The sequence below is a fragment of the Macaca fascicularis genome, chromosome 11 (genome assembly GCF_037993035.2).
Source record: "Macaca fascicularis isolate 582-1 chromosome 11, T2T-MFA8v1.1".
Taxonomy (NCBI): Eukaryota; Metazoa; Chordata; class Mammalia; order Primates; family Cercopithecidae; genus Macaca; species Macaca fascicularis.
In genome coordinates this window covers 130,721,362-130,740,251 of record NC_088385.1, presented here as the reverse complement: position 1 = coordinate 130,740,251, position 18,890 = coordinate 130,721,362, and the positions used below count along the sequence as shown (strand labels likewise).

General features: G+C 44.6%; 1 protein-coding gene across 2 annotated transcripts; it reads right to left on the bottom strand.

Moving 5' to 3' along the window:
* Positions 1 to 3,664: 3,664 nt before the first annotated feature.
* Positions 3,665 to 17,486, bottom strand: TMED2 (transmembrane p24 trafficking protein 2). 2 transcript variants are annotated; one of them, XM_005572570.4, is made up of 5 exons: positions 17,244 to 17,486; positions 15,047 to 15,239; positions 14,353 to 14,373; positions 11,580 to 11,687; positions 3,665 to 5,193 (listed from the first exon to the last, which is right to left on the bottom strand). In XM_005572570.4, the coding sequence occupies exons 1-5, from the start codon at positions 17,421 to 17,423 to the stop codon at positions 5,069 to 5,071; spliced, it is 627 nt and encodes a 208-aa protein (XP_005572627.1). In that variant the 5' UTR covers positions 17,424 to 17,486; the 3' UTR covers positions 3,665 to 5,068. The 2 variants fall into 2 exon arrangements, with proteins under 2 accessions (XP_005572627.1, XP_045222129.1); XM_045366194.3 differs by lacking the exon at positions 14,353 to 14,373.
* Positions 17,487 to 18,890: the final 1,404 nt, after the last annotated feature.

Genomic DNA, 18,890 nt, shown 5'->3' with positions numbered 1-18,890 from the left:
GCCCTGTGCACCCGCAACGAGCACTTCCGCTTCCGGCAGCTCCGGCGGCCGGCCGGGAACTTTGCTGGAGCAGCAGAGTTCCGGAGCGCTGCGAAGGCTCCAACGCCGCGGGAGCGAGGAAAGGCGCCCGCGGGACGGTGGAGGCAGGCGGCGGGGCAGGCTCGGGGAGTTACACCCGCCCCGCACCCCTGGGCTCCGGGCGCCTCTCAGCACCGGGCAAGGGTTTTGGCGGGAGGGAGTCTGGCCCGGCTCTCCCACTTTCTTTGTCCCTCGGAGGCAGGTGGCAGCACAGGACCGCGTCCAGGCCGAAGGACCGCGGGGCTGGCTGCCGTGGGCAGAGAAACGTGTCGGGGTCCCGGGTTAGCAGCCCTGCAAAACAGGCACCCGCTGATGGCGGGGGTCCGATGGCCGGTACATCCTGAATGTTGGTTTACTTTCCCGGAAGTTAGGGTCAGAGTCCTAAGTAAGAACACTGTCCTATTCCACTGTTCACAGTTGGCCTGGGCCATTCATGTCCACATACACCTTCACTCAGCAAGCTTTTATTGACCACTCATTACGTGCCCTCTATGAGGGCCTATCTCCTCCAGCTATGTGCATGACTTGCTCCTGTTGAGGCTCGGAAAACGAAACCCCAAAATGAAGACCCCAGAGGCAGCCTCAGAAGCAAGTTTCTCTCTGACCTTCTGCCCCGTCTCTGATCTCTGATTCTGTGAGGCTGGCCATAGAAACTCAAGAATCCCTCTTGCCCGTCATGATGGAGCATAGAAACGGGAACCCCTTTTCTCCAAAGTCAGCCATAAAACCTAAAAATATTACTCTAACTCTCTCTCTCCACCTTTCTGTGAAAAAACTGGCCATAAAGAAATTATCGGCCGGACATGGTGGCTCACGCCTGTAATCCCAGCACTTTGGGAGGCCAAGGCGGGCAGATCACGAGGTGAGGAGTTCGAGACCAGCCTGGCCAATATGGTGAAACCCCGTCTCTACTAAACATACAAAAATTAGCCGGGCGTGGTGGCGCATACCTGTAAGTCCCAGCTACTCGGGAGCCTGAAGCAGAAGAAGAATCGCTTGAACCAGGGAGGTGGAGGTTGCGCCACTGCACTCCAGCCTGGGCGACAGAGTGAGACTCAGTCTCAAAAAAAAGAAAAGAAAAGAAAAAAAGAAATTACCTGGGCTGGGCGCGTGGCTCACGCCTGTAATCCCAGCAGTTTGGGAGTCCGAGGCAGGTGGATCACCTAAGGTCAGGAGTTTAAGACCAGCCTGGCCAAAGTGGTGAAATCCCGTCTCTATTAAAAATACAAAAAAATTAGCCAGGTGTGGCAGGTGCCTGCAGCTACTCCGGAGGCCAAGCAATGAGCATCGCCTGAACCTGAGAGGTGGAGGTTGCAGTGAGCCTAGATCGCACCACTGCATTCTAGCCTGGGCAACAGAGTGAAACTGTTTCAAAAAAAAAAAAAAAAAAAAAAAAAGGCCAGACGCAGTGGCTCACACCTGTAATCCTAACACTTTCAGAGGCCGAGGTGGGCGGATTGCCTGAGCTCGAGTTCGAGACCAGCCTGGGCAACACGGTGAAACCCCGTCTCTACTAAAAATACCAAAAAAATTAGCCGGATTTGGCGGCGTGCACCTGTAGTCCCAGTTACTTGGGAGGCTGAGGCAGGAGAATTGCTTGAACCCAGGAGGCGGAGGCTGCAGTGAGCCAAGATGGCGCCACTGCACTCCAGCCGGGGCGACAGCGAGAGACTATGTCTCTAAAAAAAAAAAAAAAAAATTTCTGACCTCTTTTGTTTTGCTTGTAGGTTGTAAGACCCCATTACAGGAAGGGTTCTGTCCCCTACCCAGAAGGAAGGAATGCTGCAGAGAGGCCGAAAAGAATCCAGACAGGCCTTGCTGGGCTTCCCCACTCAGTCTGTGAGCATTAGATCATGCCCTTCTTGTCCAGTCCTATTTCTACTCAGCTGTGCATATTTTGTTGAGCCTAAGCATAAAAATGAATATTTTTCCCTGTAACTTTGGGTCTTAATTCTGAAGGTTCCTTTGTTGTGCAAAACCATGACCAAATAAATTTGCATCACTTTCCTCCTATTAATCTGCCTTTTTTCAGTTGAATTTTTAGAGAAACCTGAGGACAAAAGGTAAGTTTTCCCCTACACTCCCTTACATTCCACTTGGACTTTTGAAATCACCTTCTCAGTGTTACCTTCCTTTCCGCATCACTGAAACTCCTACCCTCATTTATTTTCCCTTCTTAGCATTTACCATTATCTTTCTTGCTACACACACACACACACACACCTTACTAGGTTCATCTCTGCCACCAAAATGTAAAACCCACACTAATGGGGTCTTTTCTCTATCTTCTTTATCCCAGGGACTATCACTGTAGCACACAGCAATCACTCAAATATTTGTGGGATCAATAAATGGGAATACAACTCATGCAGACTGCAGTCATCTCAAATTAAGTAAAAGACAACAGCCTAAAGCCACATTTTCAATGAAATGATCATCACATTCTCAAAACTCTTCGACAACTTTTATAAAATGGGACTTCGGCCAGGCACGGTGGCTCATGTCTGCAATCACAACACTTTGGGAGGCTGAGGCAGGAGGATCACTTGAGCCCAGGAGAATGAGGCCAGCCTGGGCAAGGTACAGGAGACTCTGTCTCTATGAAAGTAATTTTTTAATTAGCTAGGCATGGTGGTGCATGCCTGTGGTCCCAACTACTCGGGAGGCTCAGATGAGAGGATCACTTGAGAGGTTAAGGCTGCAGTGAGCCATGTTTGTGCCACTGCACTCCAGTCCAGGTAACAGAGCAAGACCCTGCTTTTAAAAAACAAAAGATGTAGTCCCAGCTACTTGGAGAGCTGAGGTGGTAGGATCACTTGAGCCCGGGGGTTGAGGTCAGTGAGCAGAGATCAAGCTAACGCACTTCAACCTGGGAATAGAGTGAGATCCTGTCTCCAAAAAAAGAAAAGGGGGGCATTTCACAGACAGTTCTGAAAGCAAAGGCACAGAGAAATTGCGTATCTGTGTGTGTCTTCTGTGCTCTACTACCTACTAGTTTTCTGACCTTAGGACCCATTCCAAGCCTGTTTTCCTCCTCACTTCCAAAATGATTTTACCCAAGGTAATGGCAGTTTTGAAGCGTGAATAAGACAGACCAAGTAAAGTGCTTAGTACTGGATCAAGACATTACACAGTACTCAATAAATCGTAGCTACTTTTATTACCAGCAGGCCGTTAGTTTCACAGAGGAAGGAGTTTCTACAGGTGGTGATCTAGTCTCTGGTTCCACCTTTCACTCTCTTACCTGTGGCCTTGGGCACATCATTTAATCTGTCTTTAAAGCTATTTCCCACATTCATAAACCACGTGGGCGAGTGAAAATAATTCAACCCTTTCTTTTTTCCCAAATAGAAAAATACTTGAGATTTTAGCACTGATCCATCAGAGAAGCCTCACTGGAAAACCTGTGCAGAAACGAAAACTTGGTACCGTTCACTATCCTCAAGCTTATAGAATTAAAAAGTAACAGACATAATAGGCATAAATACTCAGAAAACATGGACATGTCTCATGTCAAATAAGAACAGAAAGTTGGTGTGTAAAAAATGTGAATTAACTGTCAATATATAAAACACAGAATACTGACTGTTTTTAAAAAGAATTGTTTATTTACTGAACCTGGGGCATATTAGATACAACCAATTTTAAATTTACATATTTTAAGTCAATTTTGAAGTGTTTCACACACAAAAAAAAAACTGGTATGCAACAGTTGTCCTAAGGTGAAAGTCACCTCATTAATAAACTGTTGCAAGTGTTCTCACCCAAGGTGGAAAAACTGCTTATCCTGAACATGAAAACCTGTAACAAATTTAAATTAATTATATAAAACTCGTTACTTGTAGTCTTCCCCTTACAAAGATCAAAAAAAAAAAAAATGTACAAGTAACTAATATATATCAGTCACAACATAATCCTGGATCATCCCCATACCGAAACCAGATGCTCTTTTAATTTTAAACCCATCATCAGAGAACAAGAGAAAGTCATTTCATTTTACACAAAACAAGATTCACATGTGCCAAAAAAGAAAGACCCAAGAAAAACAAAAACCCAAACCCTAATGCTGACACTGATGTTCAGTGCCCTAAACAGTGGCCCAAAGGCCACTGATCAAAAATAAAATAGTGGCTGTATATCACTGCAATGAAATCCAAGAGGCTTTAACCCTTTGGCATCAGAAATCTGGATTTTTCCAATTATGTAAATGTTTATTTCCTACATGCCAAGAGTGGGGGAAGTGAATGTGCCAGTGTGGAAAGAAAAAGAGCCACCACTCACTGGGACACTCAGAGAATTGGCTTTAACAGACAATTAGAAGGTTAGACAGAAACCCAAAAATGGTTATTAGCTGCTTGTGTCATCAATTTAAGTGGAGATGATTAAGTCCTAAGGTACAATGTAAAAATGTGTGCGGGAAAATGTATGCTGAGTCGTACTTTTAAAGCAAAAGAAGAAAACAAAGTATGAAAGTACCCAGCCTGGCGGCATACGCCCAAGTCAGAGAGCTCTGCCATTAGGATGGGCAGAAACCGTCAAGATTCATACTGTTGTTTCTCATAAAGACTCAACAAAATGAATCTGTAGTGACTTGAACCACAGACTGAGGGAATCCAAAGAATGCAGTCATTTTAGTAAAGTACTATGAGGCTTTGTGCTGATTTCCTGAACAAACTGCATTATATTATGAAAACACAAGTAAAAGAAGTAATAACTATACTCCCATATTTCACTTACAGTGTTTGAGTTCCTGGAAGGACCTATATAATGGAGGCAGCATTCAAACAAGAAATTATGCCAATCAACTGTCAAATTTGCACTATAATTTTCCTAAAAAGGTGTTTTTCCCCCAATATCTATTCATCACAAAGAAACATAAATTGTGAATGTACAGTTCAGAAAATAAAAATGGAGAAACTAATGACATTATTATGACCAAGGTGTTTGGTAAACAGTGAATTCTGAGTTGGGATCATCAGGAAGAGGCTTTTTAAACAACCCTCCGGACTTCAAAAAATCTCTTCAGGTAGTAGATCTGTCCCAATGTCATGGCAACTAGAACAAGAGCTTCAAAGAAGGACCAAAGGACCACTCTGCTGTTTGTGTTGTCGTTGACTGTTGAGGACAAAACAAACAAACAAAATTTAACAATTCTCCCCCAAAAAACATAGGCATCATATTCTAGTCTTCACTCTCTGTGAAAGTAATATTGTGTACACCATTCATAGAATAGATGTTCCTCAAATTAAGATGAAGTTACATCCCAATAAACCCAGCTTACGTTGAAAATACCTGTCAAAAATATATTTAATACACCTAACCTAGCAAACATCATAGCTTAGCCTAGCCTACCTAAAACATGATCAGAACACTTACATTAGCCTACAGTTGAGCAAAAACATTTAACAACACAAAGATTATTTTATAATAAAGTGTTGTATATCTCATATAAGTTAAACTGCATTTTATTATTATTTTATATTTTATTTATCAAGTTAGTGAACACTGCACCGAAAGTAAAAAACAGAATGGTTGCATGGGTACTTGATGCTCAGTTTCTTCTGAATGCACATCAGAATTTCTTCTTTTGCACCATCATAAAGATGAAAATTTCTAAGCAAAGTCATTGTAACCTATGGGTCACCTATACTGTAAATACTTTTGTCTCTGAGCAACTCAACATACTCAGAAGCAAATATTTTTTTGTTTGCTCTGTTGTCCAGGCTGGAATGCCATGACACAATCATAGTTACTGCAACCTTGAACTGGACTCAAACAATCCTGCCACCTCAGCCTCCTGAGTAGCTGGAAGTACAGGTATGCACCAGTCCATCCGACTAATTTTTTCTGTTTTTGTAGAGAAAGGGTCTTGCTATGTTGCCCAAGTTGGTCTTGAACTCCCGGCCTCAACTGATCCTCCTGCCTCAGCCTCCCAAAGTAGAAGCAAAGATTTTTAAAAGAAACCTTAAAGATTCACTGGGTACAGCCAAGTCCATTCTGCTTGTATACAGGGAGCCGAGAAGAAAAGGTGACTTGCCCAAGGTCATAATTCTAGGGTTAAAACCCAATCCAACCATCTTTCTCCCTCACCACTGAAACGTCCTATATTAGTATCCATTTTGCTGAATCAGAAAACTGACTTCTAAAAAAATTAAGAAATTATTTCAAAATCACCGTTATCCAAAATGCAATTATTTACAACATCAAAATATGGCAGTCTGAGTGTCTTTTTCCCCAAATATGTGACAAATAATTGTTCAGCACCTGTGTACTTGGCAATTGTTCTCAATGGAAGAGGTTACTCAGTTATATGGATCAATACTGACAGTTACTACCAGACCATCAAATACAAGACAAACTATTCTCATCTGTCCTGCTCTCAAACTAAGGATTTGATCCTTAAAGTAAAATAGACATCTACTCTATGTTTATTTATTATACTCAATTTGTTACATTCAAGTTTCTGATCAAATTATTTTTATTTATTTATTTATTTATTTAGAGTCAGAGTCTCACTGTCGCCCAGGCTGGAGGGCAGTGGCGTGATCTCAGCTCACTGCAACCTCCGCCTCCTGGGTTCAAGTGATTCTGCTGTCTCAGCCTCCTGAGTAGCTGGGATTACAGGTGCTCAACACCACGCCCAGCTAGTTTTTGTATTTTTAGTAGAGATAGGGCTTCACCATGTTGGCCAGGTTGGTTTTGAACTCTTAACCTCTGGTGATCCGCCTGCCTCGGCCTCCCAAAGTGCTGGGATTATAGGCATAAGCCACCACGCCTGGCCAAATTCCTTTTATTTTTAAATGTATTTTATTTTATTTTATTTTATTTTTTTTATGTTTTATGTTTTGACACAGAGTTTCACTCTTGTTGCCTAGACTGGAGTGCAATGATGCGATCTCAGCTCACTGCAACCTCCACCTCCTGGGTTCAAGCGATTCTCCTGCCTCAGCCTCCCGAGTAGCTAGGATTACAAGCATGCACCACCACACCCGGCTAATTTTGTATTTTAGTAATGATGTGGTTTCTCCATGTTAGTCAGGCTGGTCTCGAACTCCCAAACTCAGGTGATCTGCCCACCTCAGCCTCCCAAAATGCTGGGATTATAGGCATGAGCCACCATGCCTGGCCAATTCATTTTATTTTTTAAAAAAACAGGGTCTCGTGTTGCCCAGGTTGGTCTCAAGCTCCTGACCTCAAGCAATCCTCCTGCCTCAGCCTCTGAAGCAGCTAAGACTACAGGCACAAGCCATTGTGTCCAACTCTCCAGTCAAATGCTATAGCCTTAGCTTTTAAAAATTACTATGTAGGCCAGGCACAGTGGCTCATACCTGTAATCCCAGCACTTTGGGAGGTTGAGGTGGGCAGATCATGAGGTCAGGAGATTGAGACCATCCTGGATAACACTGTGAAACCCCGTCTCTACTAAAAATAGACGTGGTGGCGGGCACCTGTAGTCCCACCTACTTGGGAGGCTGAGGCAGGAGAATGGCATGAACCTGGGAGGCAGAGCTTGGGAGGCTGAGGCAGGAGAATGGCATGAACCTGGGAGGCGGAGCTTACAGTGAGCCAAGACTGTGCCACTGCACTCCAGCCTGGGCAACAGAGCGAGACTCCATCTCAAAAAAAATTTCTATGTAGTATTTTATCTTTCTGCAAATGGCCAACATTAAAAACAATTAAACTACAATCCCAACACTTTGGGAGGCCAAGAGGATTGCTTCAGCTCAGGAGTCAGAGGCCAACCCTGGGCAATACGGAGAAACCCAGTCTCTACAATACCAAAAAAAAAAAAAATAGCTAGGTGTAGTGGCACACACCTGGACTTCCAGCTACTTGGTAGGCCGAGGTACTTCTAGCTACTTGGGAGGCTGAGGCGGGAGGATCACCTGAGCCCAGGAGGTTGAGGATGCAGTGAGCTATCTTGTCACCACAGCACTACAGGCTGGGCAACAGAGTAAGACACTGTGTCTCTAAAAAGGAAATAGGGCTGGGTGCAGTGGCTCACGTCTGTAATCCCAGCACTTTGGGAGGCCGAGGCAGGTGGATCACAAGGTGAAGAGATCGAAACCATCCCGGCCAACGTGGTGAAACCCTGTCTCTACTGAAAATACAAAAATAAGCTGAGCTTAAAGATTTACTGGGTACAGCCAAGTCCATTCTGCTTGTATACAGGGAGCAGAGAAGAAAAGGTGACTTGCCCAAGGTCATAATTCTAGGGTTAAAACCCAACCCAACCATCTTTCTCCCTCACCATTGAAACGTCCTATATTAGTATCCATTTTGCTGAATCAGAAAACTGACTTCTAAAACAATTAAGGAATTATTTCAAAATCACAGTTATCCAAAATGCAATTATTTACAACGTCAAAATATGGTGGTGGCGTGCGTCTGTAGTCCCAGCTACTCAGGAGGCTGAGGCAGGAGAATTGCTTGAACTCAGGAGGCGGAGATTGCAGTGAGCCGAGATCGCACCACTGCACTCCAGCCTGGGCGACAGAGCAAGACTCCATCTTAAAAAAAAAAAACAAAAAACAGGAAAAAAAACAGAGTCTGATAAAAAGAAAATAGGCCAGGCACAGTGGCTCATGCCTGTAATCCCAACACTTTGAAAGGCAGAGGCGGGTGGATCACTCAAGCCCACGAGTTCAAGACCAGCCTAAGCAACTTCTGGGTTCAAGTGATTCTCCTGTCTCAGCCTCCCAAGCAGCTGGGATTACATGTGCCCAGCTAATTTTTGTATTTTTAGTAGAGATGGGGTTTTACCATATTGGCCAGGCTGGTCTCTTGGCCAGGCTGGTCTCGAACTACTGACCCCGTGATTCGCCTGCCTCGGCCCCCCAAAGTGCTGGGATTACAGGCGTGAGCCACTGCGCCCGGCCTAATTTTTGTATTTTTAGTAGAGACGGGGTTTCACCATGTTGGCCAGGCTGGTCTCAAACTCCTGACCTCAGGTGATCCTCCCGCCTCGACCTCCCAAAGAAAAATGCACCTTTAAGTTTAAATAGAACACACTGAACACACTGAAGCACAATAACATCAGAATGCAGTGACCTGGGACACTGTCCTCATGCCACTCATATATTAGCCTGATCTAGAAGCAACACGTTATTATTACAACACTGTCTCATTATGTTCACTGCTGAGGAGTAGGTCCTATAGGAAGACTCACAAAAACAAAACATTATGGGAACCATTTGCTTTGTAAATTTAAACTGAATACCTATAAATTCAATTCTAGAAACTGCTAACACTTTTTATTTATTTATTTTTTTTTGAGACGGAGTCTCGCTCTGTCACCCAGGCTGGAGTGCAGTGGCCAGATCTCAGCTCACTGCAAGCTCCGCCTCCCGGGTTTACGCCATTCTCCTGCCTCAGCCTCCCGAGCAGCTGGGACTACAGGCGCCCACCACCTCGCCCGGCTAGTTTTTTTTTTGTATTTTTTAGTAGAGACGGGGTTTCACCATGTTCGCCAGGATAGTTTCAATCTCCTAACCTCGTGATCCACCCGTCTCGGCCTCCCAAAGTGCTGGGATTACAGGCTTCAGCCACCGCGCCCGGCCTAACACTTCTAAATAAGAACACATAGCTCACTATTTGTGAAACAAACACAGGAGTATCTCCACTCAAATCACGGGTGAGAGAACAAGGTTGGACCCCCTAAAGACTGGAAGACATGTGCTTCCTCTGGCCACTGTGTTCCCAAGAACTTCTATAACTCGAAAGCCATCTGGTCTGAACCAGTTAAACTTGCAAAGTAGAGGAACTTGCCCTCTGACTTAGTTCAGTGCCCTTCCAACTCCAGACTGGGCTGGTCCCCATCTGGGAACAAGGTAACCAACACATGGGTCCCAACAAGGTAAGAGGGAAAAAGTGAAGATTCCAGCTGGTGAGATTAAGAGTGGAGGCAAGGAGAAAAAATTGTGAGGCAAGAGGTTCGAGTGTTTGCAGACAAGCCTTGGTCCATAACATGCCCCACTCCAGTCCTAAAACAAGTGGGGATGAGGGGAGTTCTCCAGGCTATTACATTTACACACCTTCCTGCCAACACAACCTGATGTCTGTGCTCTAGATCCTGAAGATTTGTTTCCATAAGTAGCAAGAACAGATTTAAGGGTGGGAAAAACAGAAACCACATCTGGAAGAAATTCAAGCTGTGCTTATCTCTTTGAGTCACTCTTCACTCCCTACCCCAGTCTCAGAACAAAGATTCCTGACATAGAATCACTGCCCTTAAGACAAGAGCTTGCTCCCAAGCAATCCCCCGCCTCAGCCTCCTGAGTAGCTGGGACTACAGATGCGTGCCACCACGCCCAGCTAATTTTTGTAGTTTTAGTAGAGACGGGATTTCACCATGTTGGCCAGGATGGTCTCAATCTCTGGACCTTGTGATCCACCCACGTCAGCCTCCCAAAGTGCTGGGATTACAGGCGTGAGCCATGCCCCTGGCCACTTTGCTCTTTTATCATCTCCCCAAGAACTACCTGAAGGATGAAAACACCGAACAATGGTGTGGCTCTGAACCTAATCAATGGAATTGGTCTGTCTGTCAATATAGTACCTCTTAATTTTAAATGCAAAAGCCTAATGTTTAATGCTCTATCCAGTTCTAAACAGACTTTTGCAACCTAACACAAGATTTCAATCATCACTGTTTCCACAGAAAAATACATTCCAATTTCCCAACTTACAAACTTGAGGACCCAAGTTGATCTTCACCTGGTGACTTGCCTGTACTCATGTTTTGGTGTTTTCTATTCTAACTATAGTAAGCCCTCCATTGTAGTAAAAAGATTAAATCTCAGCATCTAATATTAATCCCACTGGCATGTAAGTTTCAGGTATGTGATTAAAAACCAATGCAATACCCATTTTACAACACTTTTCCCTTCTGAGAAAACGATTAGCGTTATTCCTTAGCTCACCATACATTTTTAAAAACCCAAACTTTTTTTTTTTTTTTTTTTCCTGAGACAGAGTCTAGCTCTGTTGCCCAGGCTGGAGTGCAGTGGCCCAATCTCAGCTCACTGCAACGTCTGCCTCCTGGGTTCAAGTGATTCTCATGCCTCAGCCTCCCAAGTAGCTGGGACTATAGGTACACGCCACCACAGCCAGCTAATTTTTTTATTTTTTGTAGAGACGGGGTTTTACCATGTTGGCCAAGCTGGTCTCGAACTCCCAAGCTCAGGTGATCCACCTGCCTCAGCCTCCCAAAGTGCTGAGATTACAGGTGTAAGCCACCACGCCCGGCCAGAAAACCAAACTCTTAAAAACTTGCACTAAATCTTAATAGCATTTTCTGGTTTAGAATGAATGTCCCAATAATAAACTACAAAGTTCCATACACGTGTATGCTCAAAAAATATCTCGTGTAGGTACACTTTTAAAGCCAATGCTTTCACACAAAATTTGCGAAGTTTCCAAATGAGGAAAATACAAGCAAGCTGTTGAGTAAAACAATCTTCACCATCAGACGCTGCTGCAAAGTGACGGCATTCACTTACTGGCTCTGTGTATCCTCTCCCGGACTTCCATGTATTCCTGTTCGTGCTTTACAGCTGTCATCGCCACTGCTAGCTCATTGATCATTTCTTCTAGCTTGTTCTGGTGAGCTACAGAATAATTTGAAAACAACACACATTTGTCAATGTCTTTTTTTTTTTTTTTTTGAGACAGAGTCTCGTTCTGTTGCCCAAGCTGAAGTGCACTGGCACTCAACCTCAGCTCACTGCAACCTCCACCTCCCGAGCTGAAGCGATTCTCCTGCCTCAGCCTCCAGAATAACAGACTACAGGCGCACGCTGCCACACCCAGCTGATTTTTGTAGTTTTAGTAGAGACGGGGTTTCACCATGTTGGTCAGGCTGGTCTTGAACTCCTGACCTCAGGTGATCCACCTGCCTCAGCCTCCCAAAATAGTGGAATTACAGGCATGAGCCACTGCGTCCAGCCATCTTTTTTTTTTCAAGACAGGATCTCACTCTATCACCCAGGCTCAAGTACAGTGGTGCAATTATAGCTCACTGTAACCTCAAATTCCTGGGCTCAAGCAATCCCCTGCCTCAGCCTCCTGAGTAGCTGGGACTACAGGGGTGCATCACTACACCTGACTACCATTTTATTTTTATTTTTTAGAGACAGGGTCTCACTATGTTGCCTAGGCTGGGGCAATCTCTTTTTGAAAAATACTTATAAAATAACTTTTTAAAATCCTCAGAGAAGGCCTGCAAAAGAAGCTACTTTTGAAATGATTCAAACATCAATTTGGACCACTGATATGAATCATGTCAATTTAATTCTCAAAGCATTTTTAAAAGTCCCTTGCCAGTAGAGAAACCTCTTTCAGGGTAGGAAACATACTATATAATGGTTACTAAGGAAAGGAAAACAACCCCAGAAAATTTCTTTTAATGAAATGTTGTTTCGTAAAGTTCACTATACTATTAACTATGGAAAAGTAGTAAAACACTGAGGAGGGGGACTAAGAGCACAAATAAATACATGTATTTAAAAAATATAATCCTACAAATAACAAAATCTAAGAGTCATGTAACTCTAATATTAATTAAGGAGCAGCACCAAAACAGACTTTTAATCTCTACGAAGCTGAGCAGAGAAAAACATCAAAACGCTCTTAGGAAAATCCACACCAACTCAAACATTCTTCTTTGACAAAGTAATGATTTCACTATAGTGGGGAACAGCAGGCAATGTAAGTAGAGAGACAAGTCCTTAGTGGCACAAGTTTTCAACCAGGTATCCTCTTGAACCAAAAATACACACAAGGTGCTGTTCTGAAGAGTAAGCATATGCTTTTAGGTAGTGCCACGTTATGAGAATGAACAGATAGGCAGGAGAGAAACAGCACCAGGAAACATTCCGGGGGAAAGGGGGATCTCTTCATCCCTGCCCAAGACTGGGTCTCTTCTGGGATTCCAGATTCTCAAAGACAATCCCAAGTTTCTTAGGAGAAACCAAGGGCCTCTACCATTGAAGGTGGTTGAATTGGAATGTCAAACGGTCGCTCACTCGAAATTTCCCTTTGGAAGCCCCATGCACCACATGAAACCGATAGAGCAGGGTTCCTCAGCAGTAGCATTGTCGCCATTTGGACCAAATGCTGTTCCACATTGTGGGACGCTGTCTGATGCACTGTAGGGTATTTAGCAGCCTCCATGGCCTCCAGCACTAGATGCCTATAGCACCTACCCCCGTCTTCCAATAAAAAATGCCTCCAGAGATTGCCAAATATCCCCTGGGGCAAAAAGATCATCCTCACTTGAGAACCACTGCTTTGGAGGAAGGCTTGATTTGACAGCTGCCATTCATTGACATTAACAAGCAAAAGCAAGAATTTTGGATATATGTTAAAAAATCATCTAAGAAGTTCAATATTCACATTCATCAACCAACATTTTCAAACTAAGTAGGATCAATCTCCAGAAAATAAACCAAAAAAGCCTTTCAGAACTCCTCATTCTCCCTGAAAATTAGTCAAGTCCTACTCTGTAAGTGGCCATGAAAAATGAGCACAGGAATTACTAAGTAGCAGGACTCTCTAAACTCTATAGATTTCAAAATCTAACCAAACAACTCAGCTTCTTGATGATGTTAGCACTCTACTAATACTGAATATCTGGGACAAGTGTTACCATGCTAATAGGATACTATGAAATGTGTGAAACAATGACGACTAGCTTCAAAAACTCTGGCATGCACTGTGGGGAAAAAAAAACCCACCACCAAATGTACTGGCTCCCAGAAAGCAATTTATCCAAAACCACCAAGAACCAATCAGGGTTTATTACTGGTAACCTGGGCAATGAACAATCTAACTGCAACATACGGCTAAAAGAACTTTTGTCTTTGTATCAACATATGGCTCCTAGAACTGCATTTCATATCTAACCAAGCTTCAGGTTAGGAAGTCTACAAAACACTTTCTACAAAGTCAAAGGCACCATTTGCTATGAGCTATGTTTAATTGGGACTATTGTCCCCTTATCATTGAATTTCCACTCTTTAGCACTCTTCTTAAAGAACAAAGATGTTACTACTAAAATGTCAACAGTGTTTTCAGTGCTATTAGTTTAAAATAACCTAACCTATACTTCCTGTCAACCAAAGAAAAAACCACCAAAAAAATAATCAATCCAATTAGTTGTAGGGGTTTTTTAAGAGAAAAAACACTCTCATGCCAACAAACTGAGGTTAGAAAAAAGAAAGCAGAAATTAGACATTAGCAAACACGGATGCTGTCAAAAAGCAATCCACATACCGTCCCAGGTATCTCCACCACCTAAAGAAAAGTTAAGATATCTTAACACAAAAAGAACCAACAAAAAGTTTAGCTAAACTAGTCATGTATACAAATGAGCAAATAAAGTATATGCCAGGATTAGCAAATAAACAGAAAAAATAACCCAAGACACAAGGAATCTACATGCTCACAAGAGCACAAAATGACTAAGAAAACCTGTTAGAACAAATGTAAAGAACAAAAAAATCCCAGCACTTCAGGAGGCCGAGGCGGGTGGATCACCTTAAGTCAGGAGTTTGAGACCAGCCTGGCCAACATGGTGAAACCCCGTCTCTACTAAAAATACAAAAATTAGCCAGGCATGGTGCTGTACATCTGACGCTACTTGGGAAGCTGAGGCAGGAGAATCACTTGAATCCAGGAGGCAGAGGTTGCAGTGAGCCAAGATCAAGCCATTGCACTCCAGCCTGGGCAAAAGAGCAAGACTCCATCTCAAAAAAAATAAATAAAAGAAAAATGAAGAACAAAAAAACAAACACTAGCCTCAAGAAACTTTTTTATTAATTAGGAGACTTGCAAAAAATAAAAAGCATATTTCACAAAAAGTTTTTGGTTAAGAAATTTTTAAAAATGCCACTCAGATGGGTAAAAATGTATAGAACTAAAATTAGCTCTTGGAACGTGATATCAATATTCTGAATGTTCATCTCACCTTCTGTTTCCATGTCTTGTCCTTTTGGAGCCTCCCCAATATCAATGGTGAACATTACTATTTTTGGAGTCATGGTGGACATCCGGTTACTAAAACAAAATTTGTATGTTCCATCCATGTGAGCAGCAAATGTGTATTTCCCACTGGATTCTCTGTCTCCTTTGTAAATTCCTTTGTTATCTGGTCCTGTAATCTGGAGGCAAGAGAGAAATGCATAAAATGTCACAAAAGATTTAGTCATAGACTTTATAAGTAATGTCTAATGGCAGTAAGAAATTCACCAAGAATATGGTTGGGCATGGTGGCTCACGCCTGTAATCCCAGTACTTTGGGAGGCTGAGGCGGGCGGATCACTTGAGGTCAGGAGTTCAAGACCAGCCTGGCCAACATGGTAAAACTCCGTCTCTACTAAAAATACAGAATTAGTTGGGCGTGGTGGCGCCCACCTGTATTCCCAACTACTCAGGAGGCTGAGGCAGGAGAATCGCTTGAACCCGGGAGACAGAGTTTGCAGTGAGTCGAGATCGCGCCATTGCACTCCAACATAAGCAACAGAGCGAGACTTTGTCCAAAAAAAAAAGAAAAGAAATTCACCAAGAATATGTAACTTTCACTTAGCTCCACTTCGGTAAGTGATAATAACCATTTGGTCTGCAATTCTCCCACTTTATAAAACAAGGGTTGCCTTAATGGCTCTCTAAAACACCTTTCAGTTCTGACATTTATGTCTTATTTATCCCTACTAAACCCCTCAGACAGAAAGCTCACCTGAAATGTGGTCTCTAACTGGCCTAATATCAGCAACAAACATGCAACCGTGACTGACAGCAAAACTCAAGATAAAACAAATATCTTTAAAATGAAGAATTTCTGCATCACCAACAAACATGCAACTGTGACTGACAGTAAAACTCAAGAAAAAAGAAATCTCTTTAAAATGAAGAATTCCTGCATCCCTGGTTGACGTCTTGATTGCAACCTCATGAGATATTCCAAGCCAGAACCACCCAGCTAAGCCTCTCCGTAATTCCTGGCCACAGAAACCACGAGATAATAAACGTTTGTTTTTTTAAAATATAAACAAAATGAATTTTTATCAAATTTCAAGGTTTTCCAGATTACTGCCGAACAGTGAAGGAATTCTGCTTTATCTGAGATGCCTGAAGGCTTAGGGGAAAGGACTAGCCTGGAAATGAGAAGACCCAAACTCTCATCCCAGTCTGCTACAAATTAGTTGTTAGGCTGTGGTCAAGCCAGTCGCTCTTTCAAAGTCCATGTCACTCGCATAACTTCGAGACTGGAATAGTTGATCGCTAAATTCCCAGCTAAGTCTAAGAGTTTCTCCTTTCCGTTATCCCCTTATTTTTGGATTTCACTTGTATTGTGTAACTTCTGCCCAGCCCTACTGAGTACACTGTCAAATAGAAACTTTTTAGACTCAATTAGTCATGCCAGCAGATGAATTAAAATAAAAATTAGCGACACTTCATTCTTTTGGTTTACAAAACATGGGTGCAGATTTAGGGACTGCTGGTTTCTTAATTTCCTGTTTTCTCCTGATACTTCACTGCACTGCTTACTCCTAAAACGCAGGATCCAACTCCTCGTCTCTCTTAGGCAGAGGAGACTAAACGAGGTAGCTGGATATTTGTCTAAGAGTAGAACCTTAAGGTTGTTTCTATGAAAAATAAACACGACGCGACAGTATGCCTAGTATTCAATAGCTTTTTAATCCTCAATCGATTTAAATCTATTTTTTGGAAAAGTTTCCGTGCCATGTTCCAGCATTAATCCGTAACACGAAGGAAAGCAGGTGCTAATTGGATCGAGACCCCCCACAAGCTAACAGCGACTGAGAAGCGCCTATGGGGCCCGGGCTGACACGCGGCGCCTGATTCACAAAGCTCGGCGAGAGGTTCCAACAGGAACCCGTCGTTCAAGGAGAGAAACCAAAGCAACCAAGCATGCCGAAGGAGCCCCCAGGGAATCCCGGAATCCGGGCAAGTCGCGGGAAAAGGGGCCGTTAGGAGGTCGCCGTGGCCGGGGCGGGGCGGGGGGGTGGCGGCCTGGGCTTCTCCAGGACTCGGACAGCGACTTCTAAGCCCGCTCCCCAAGCAGGCCCCGCGCCGGCCCCACGTGCCACCAATCCCCGAGCGGCCACGCGACCAAGCCTCGGCCGCGGGCATCTCGCCCGCACCTCCACGTCGATGTCCAGGAAGCCGCCCTCCGCCACCTCGAAGATGAGGCCCATCTTGGTGCCCGAGGTGACCCGCTCAAAGAAGCACTCCTCAGCATGCGCGTCGATGCTAACGAAATAGCCCGAGACCGTAGCCAGGAGAGCGGCCAGGAGCACCAGCAGTTCAGCAAGCGTCACCATGGTGGGGCTGAGGCCGAAGCCAGGACCCGGACTGCGGCCTCCAGAGCCGCCGCCGCCGCCGCCGCCCGCTGCCTTCTCAGCCACCGCCGCCTAAGCTCCGCCCCTTCCGACTGCGCCACTAGTGGGGGCTGATGCGGGCGCAGCGGATTGGCGGGCGCCGGCAGCTGCCACGTAAAGGACGCATGGCAGCCGCCGAGGGACAAGCGACTGTGAGCGGCCCGAGCCTGGACGGCGGCTCCGAAGGACCAAAATTTTTCCCTAGTCCTTTCGCGTCAAAGCTAAGTTCATGTGGACTTCTCAGGAAAACGACAGTGTCCAGAAGCCTCTGCAGTACCCTCTTAGGATTGTCCAGGACGATGGCGAAAGATTTGCAGGCAGCAATAGGAGTTGAGGGAATGTGCGGGCTGAAACTAAGGTTTTTTTCTTCTGTTTTGTTTCGTTTTTGAGACGGAGTTCTCGCTCTGTCGCCCAGGCTGGAGTCCAGTGACGCGATCTCGGCTCACTGCAACTTCCGTCTCCCGGGTTCAAGAGAGTCTCTTGCCTCAGCCTCCCGAGTAGCTGGAATTACAGGCGTGAGCCACCACGCTTGGTTAATTTTTGTGTTTTTTGTTTGTTTGTTTTTTGAGACGGAGTCTCGTTCTGTCGCCCAGGCAGGCTGGAGTGCAGTGGCGCGTTCTCGGCTCACTGCAACCTTCACCTCCCGGGTTCAAGTGATTCTCCTGCCTCAGCCTCCTGAGTAGCTGGGATTACAGGCGCCCGCCACCACGCCCGGCTAATTTTTGTATTTTTAGTAGAGACGGGGTTTTACCATGTTGGTCAGGCTGGTCTTGGTGTCCTGACCTCGTGATCCGCCCACCTGGGTCTCCCAAAGTGCTGGAATTATAGGTGTGAGCCACCGCGACCGGCCAATTTTTTTTTTAATTTTTTAGTAGAGACGGAGTTTCGCCATGTTGGCCAGGCTGGTCTGGAACTCCTGACCTCAAGTGATCCGCCCTGCTCGACCTCCCAAAGTGCTGAGATTACATGAGTGAGCTACCGCGCCAGGCCTGAAGCCATGGGTTTTGAGGGCTGTTTATTTGTTTGTTTGCTTAGAGACGGGGTCTTGATCTGTCGCCCAGACTGGAGTGCAGTGGCGCGATCATAGCTCACTGCAGCCTCCAACTCCTGGGCAAGTGATCCTCCTGCCTCCGCCAGCCCAATAGCTGTGGGATTACCGTGGGATTACCGGCGCGAACCCCACTGGTTTTTAGGTTTCATGTTGCCTCTCCCACCACCTCTCCTTCCCGGGGACTGGGGAGCGGTGGAGGCTCATACAGACCTGAAAGGGGCACCAAGGGATCCTCCCGGGTTGCTGGAATCTCTAGTATATTTACCTATGTGGTAGATACGTGAATGTCTACTTTTTTAAAAAAATCGATTAGACTATACATTTTTACTTTATTTTGAGACAGATTTTCATTCTTATCA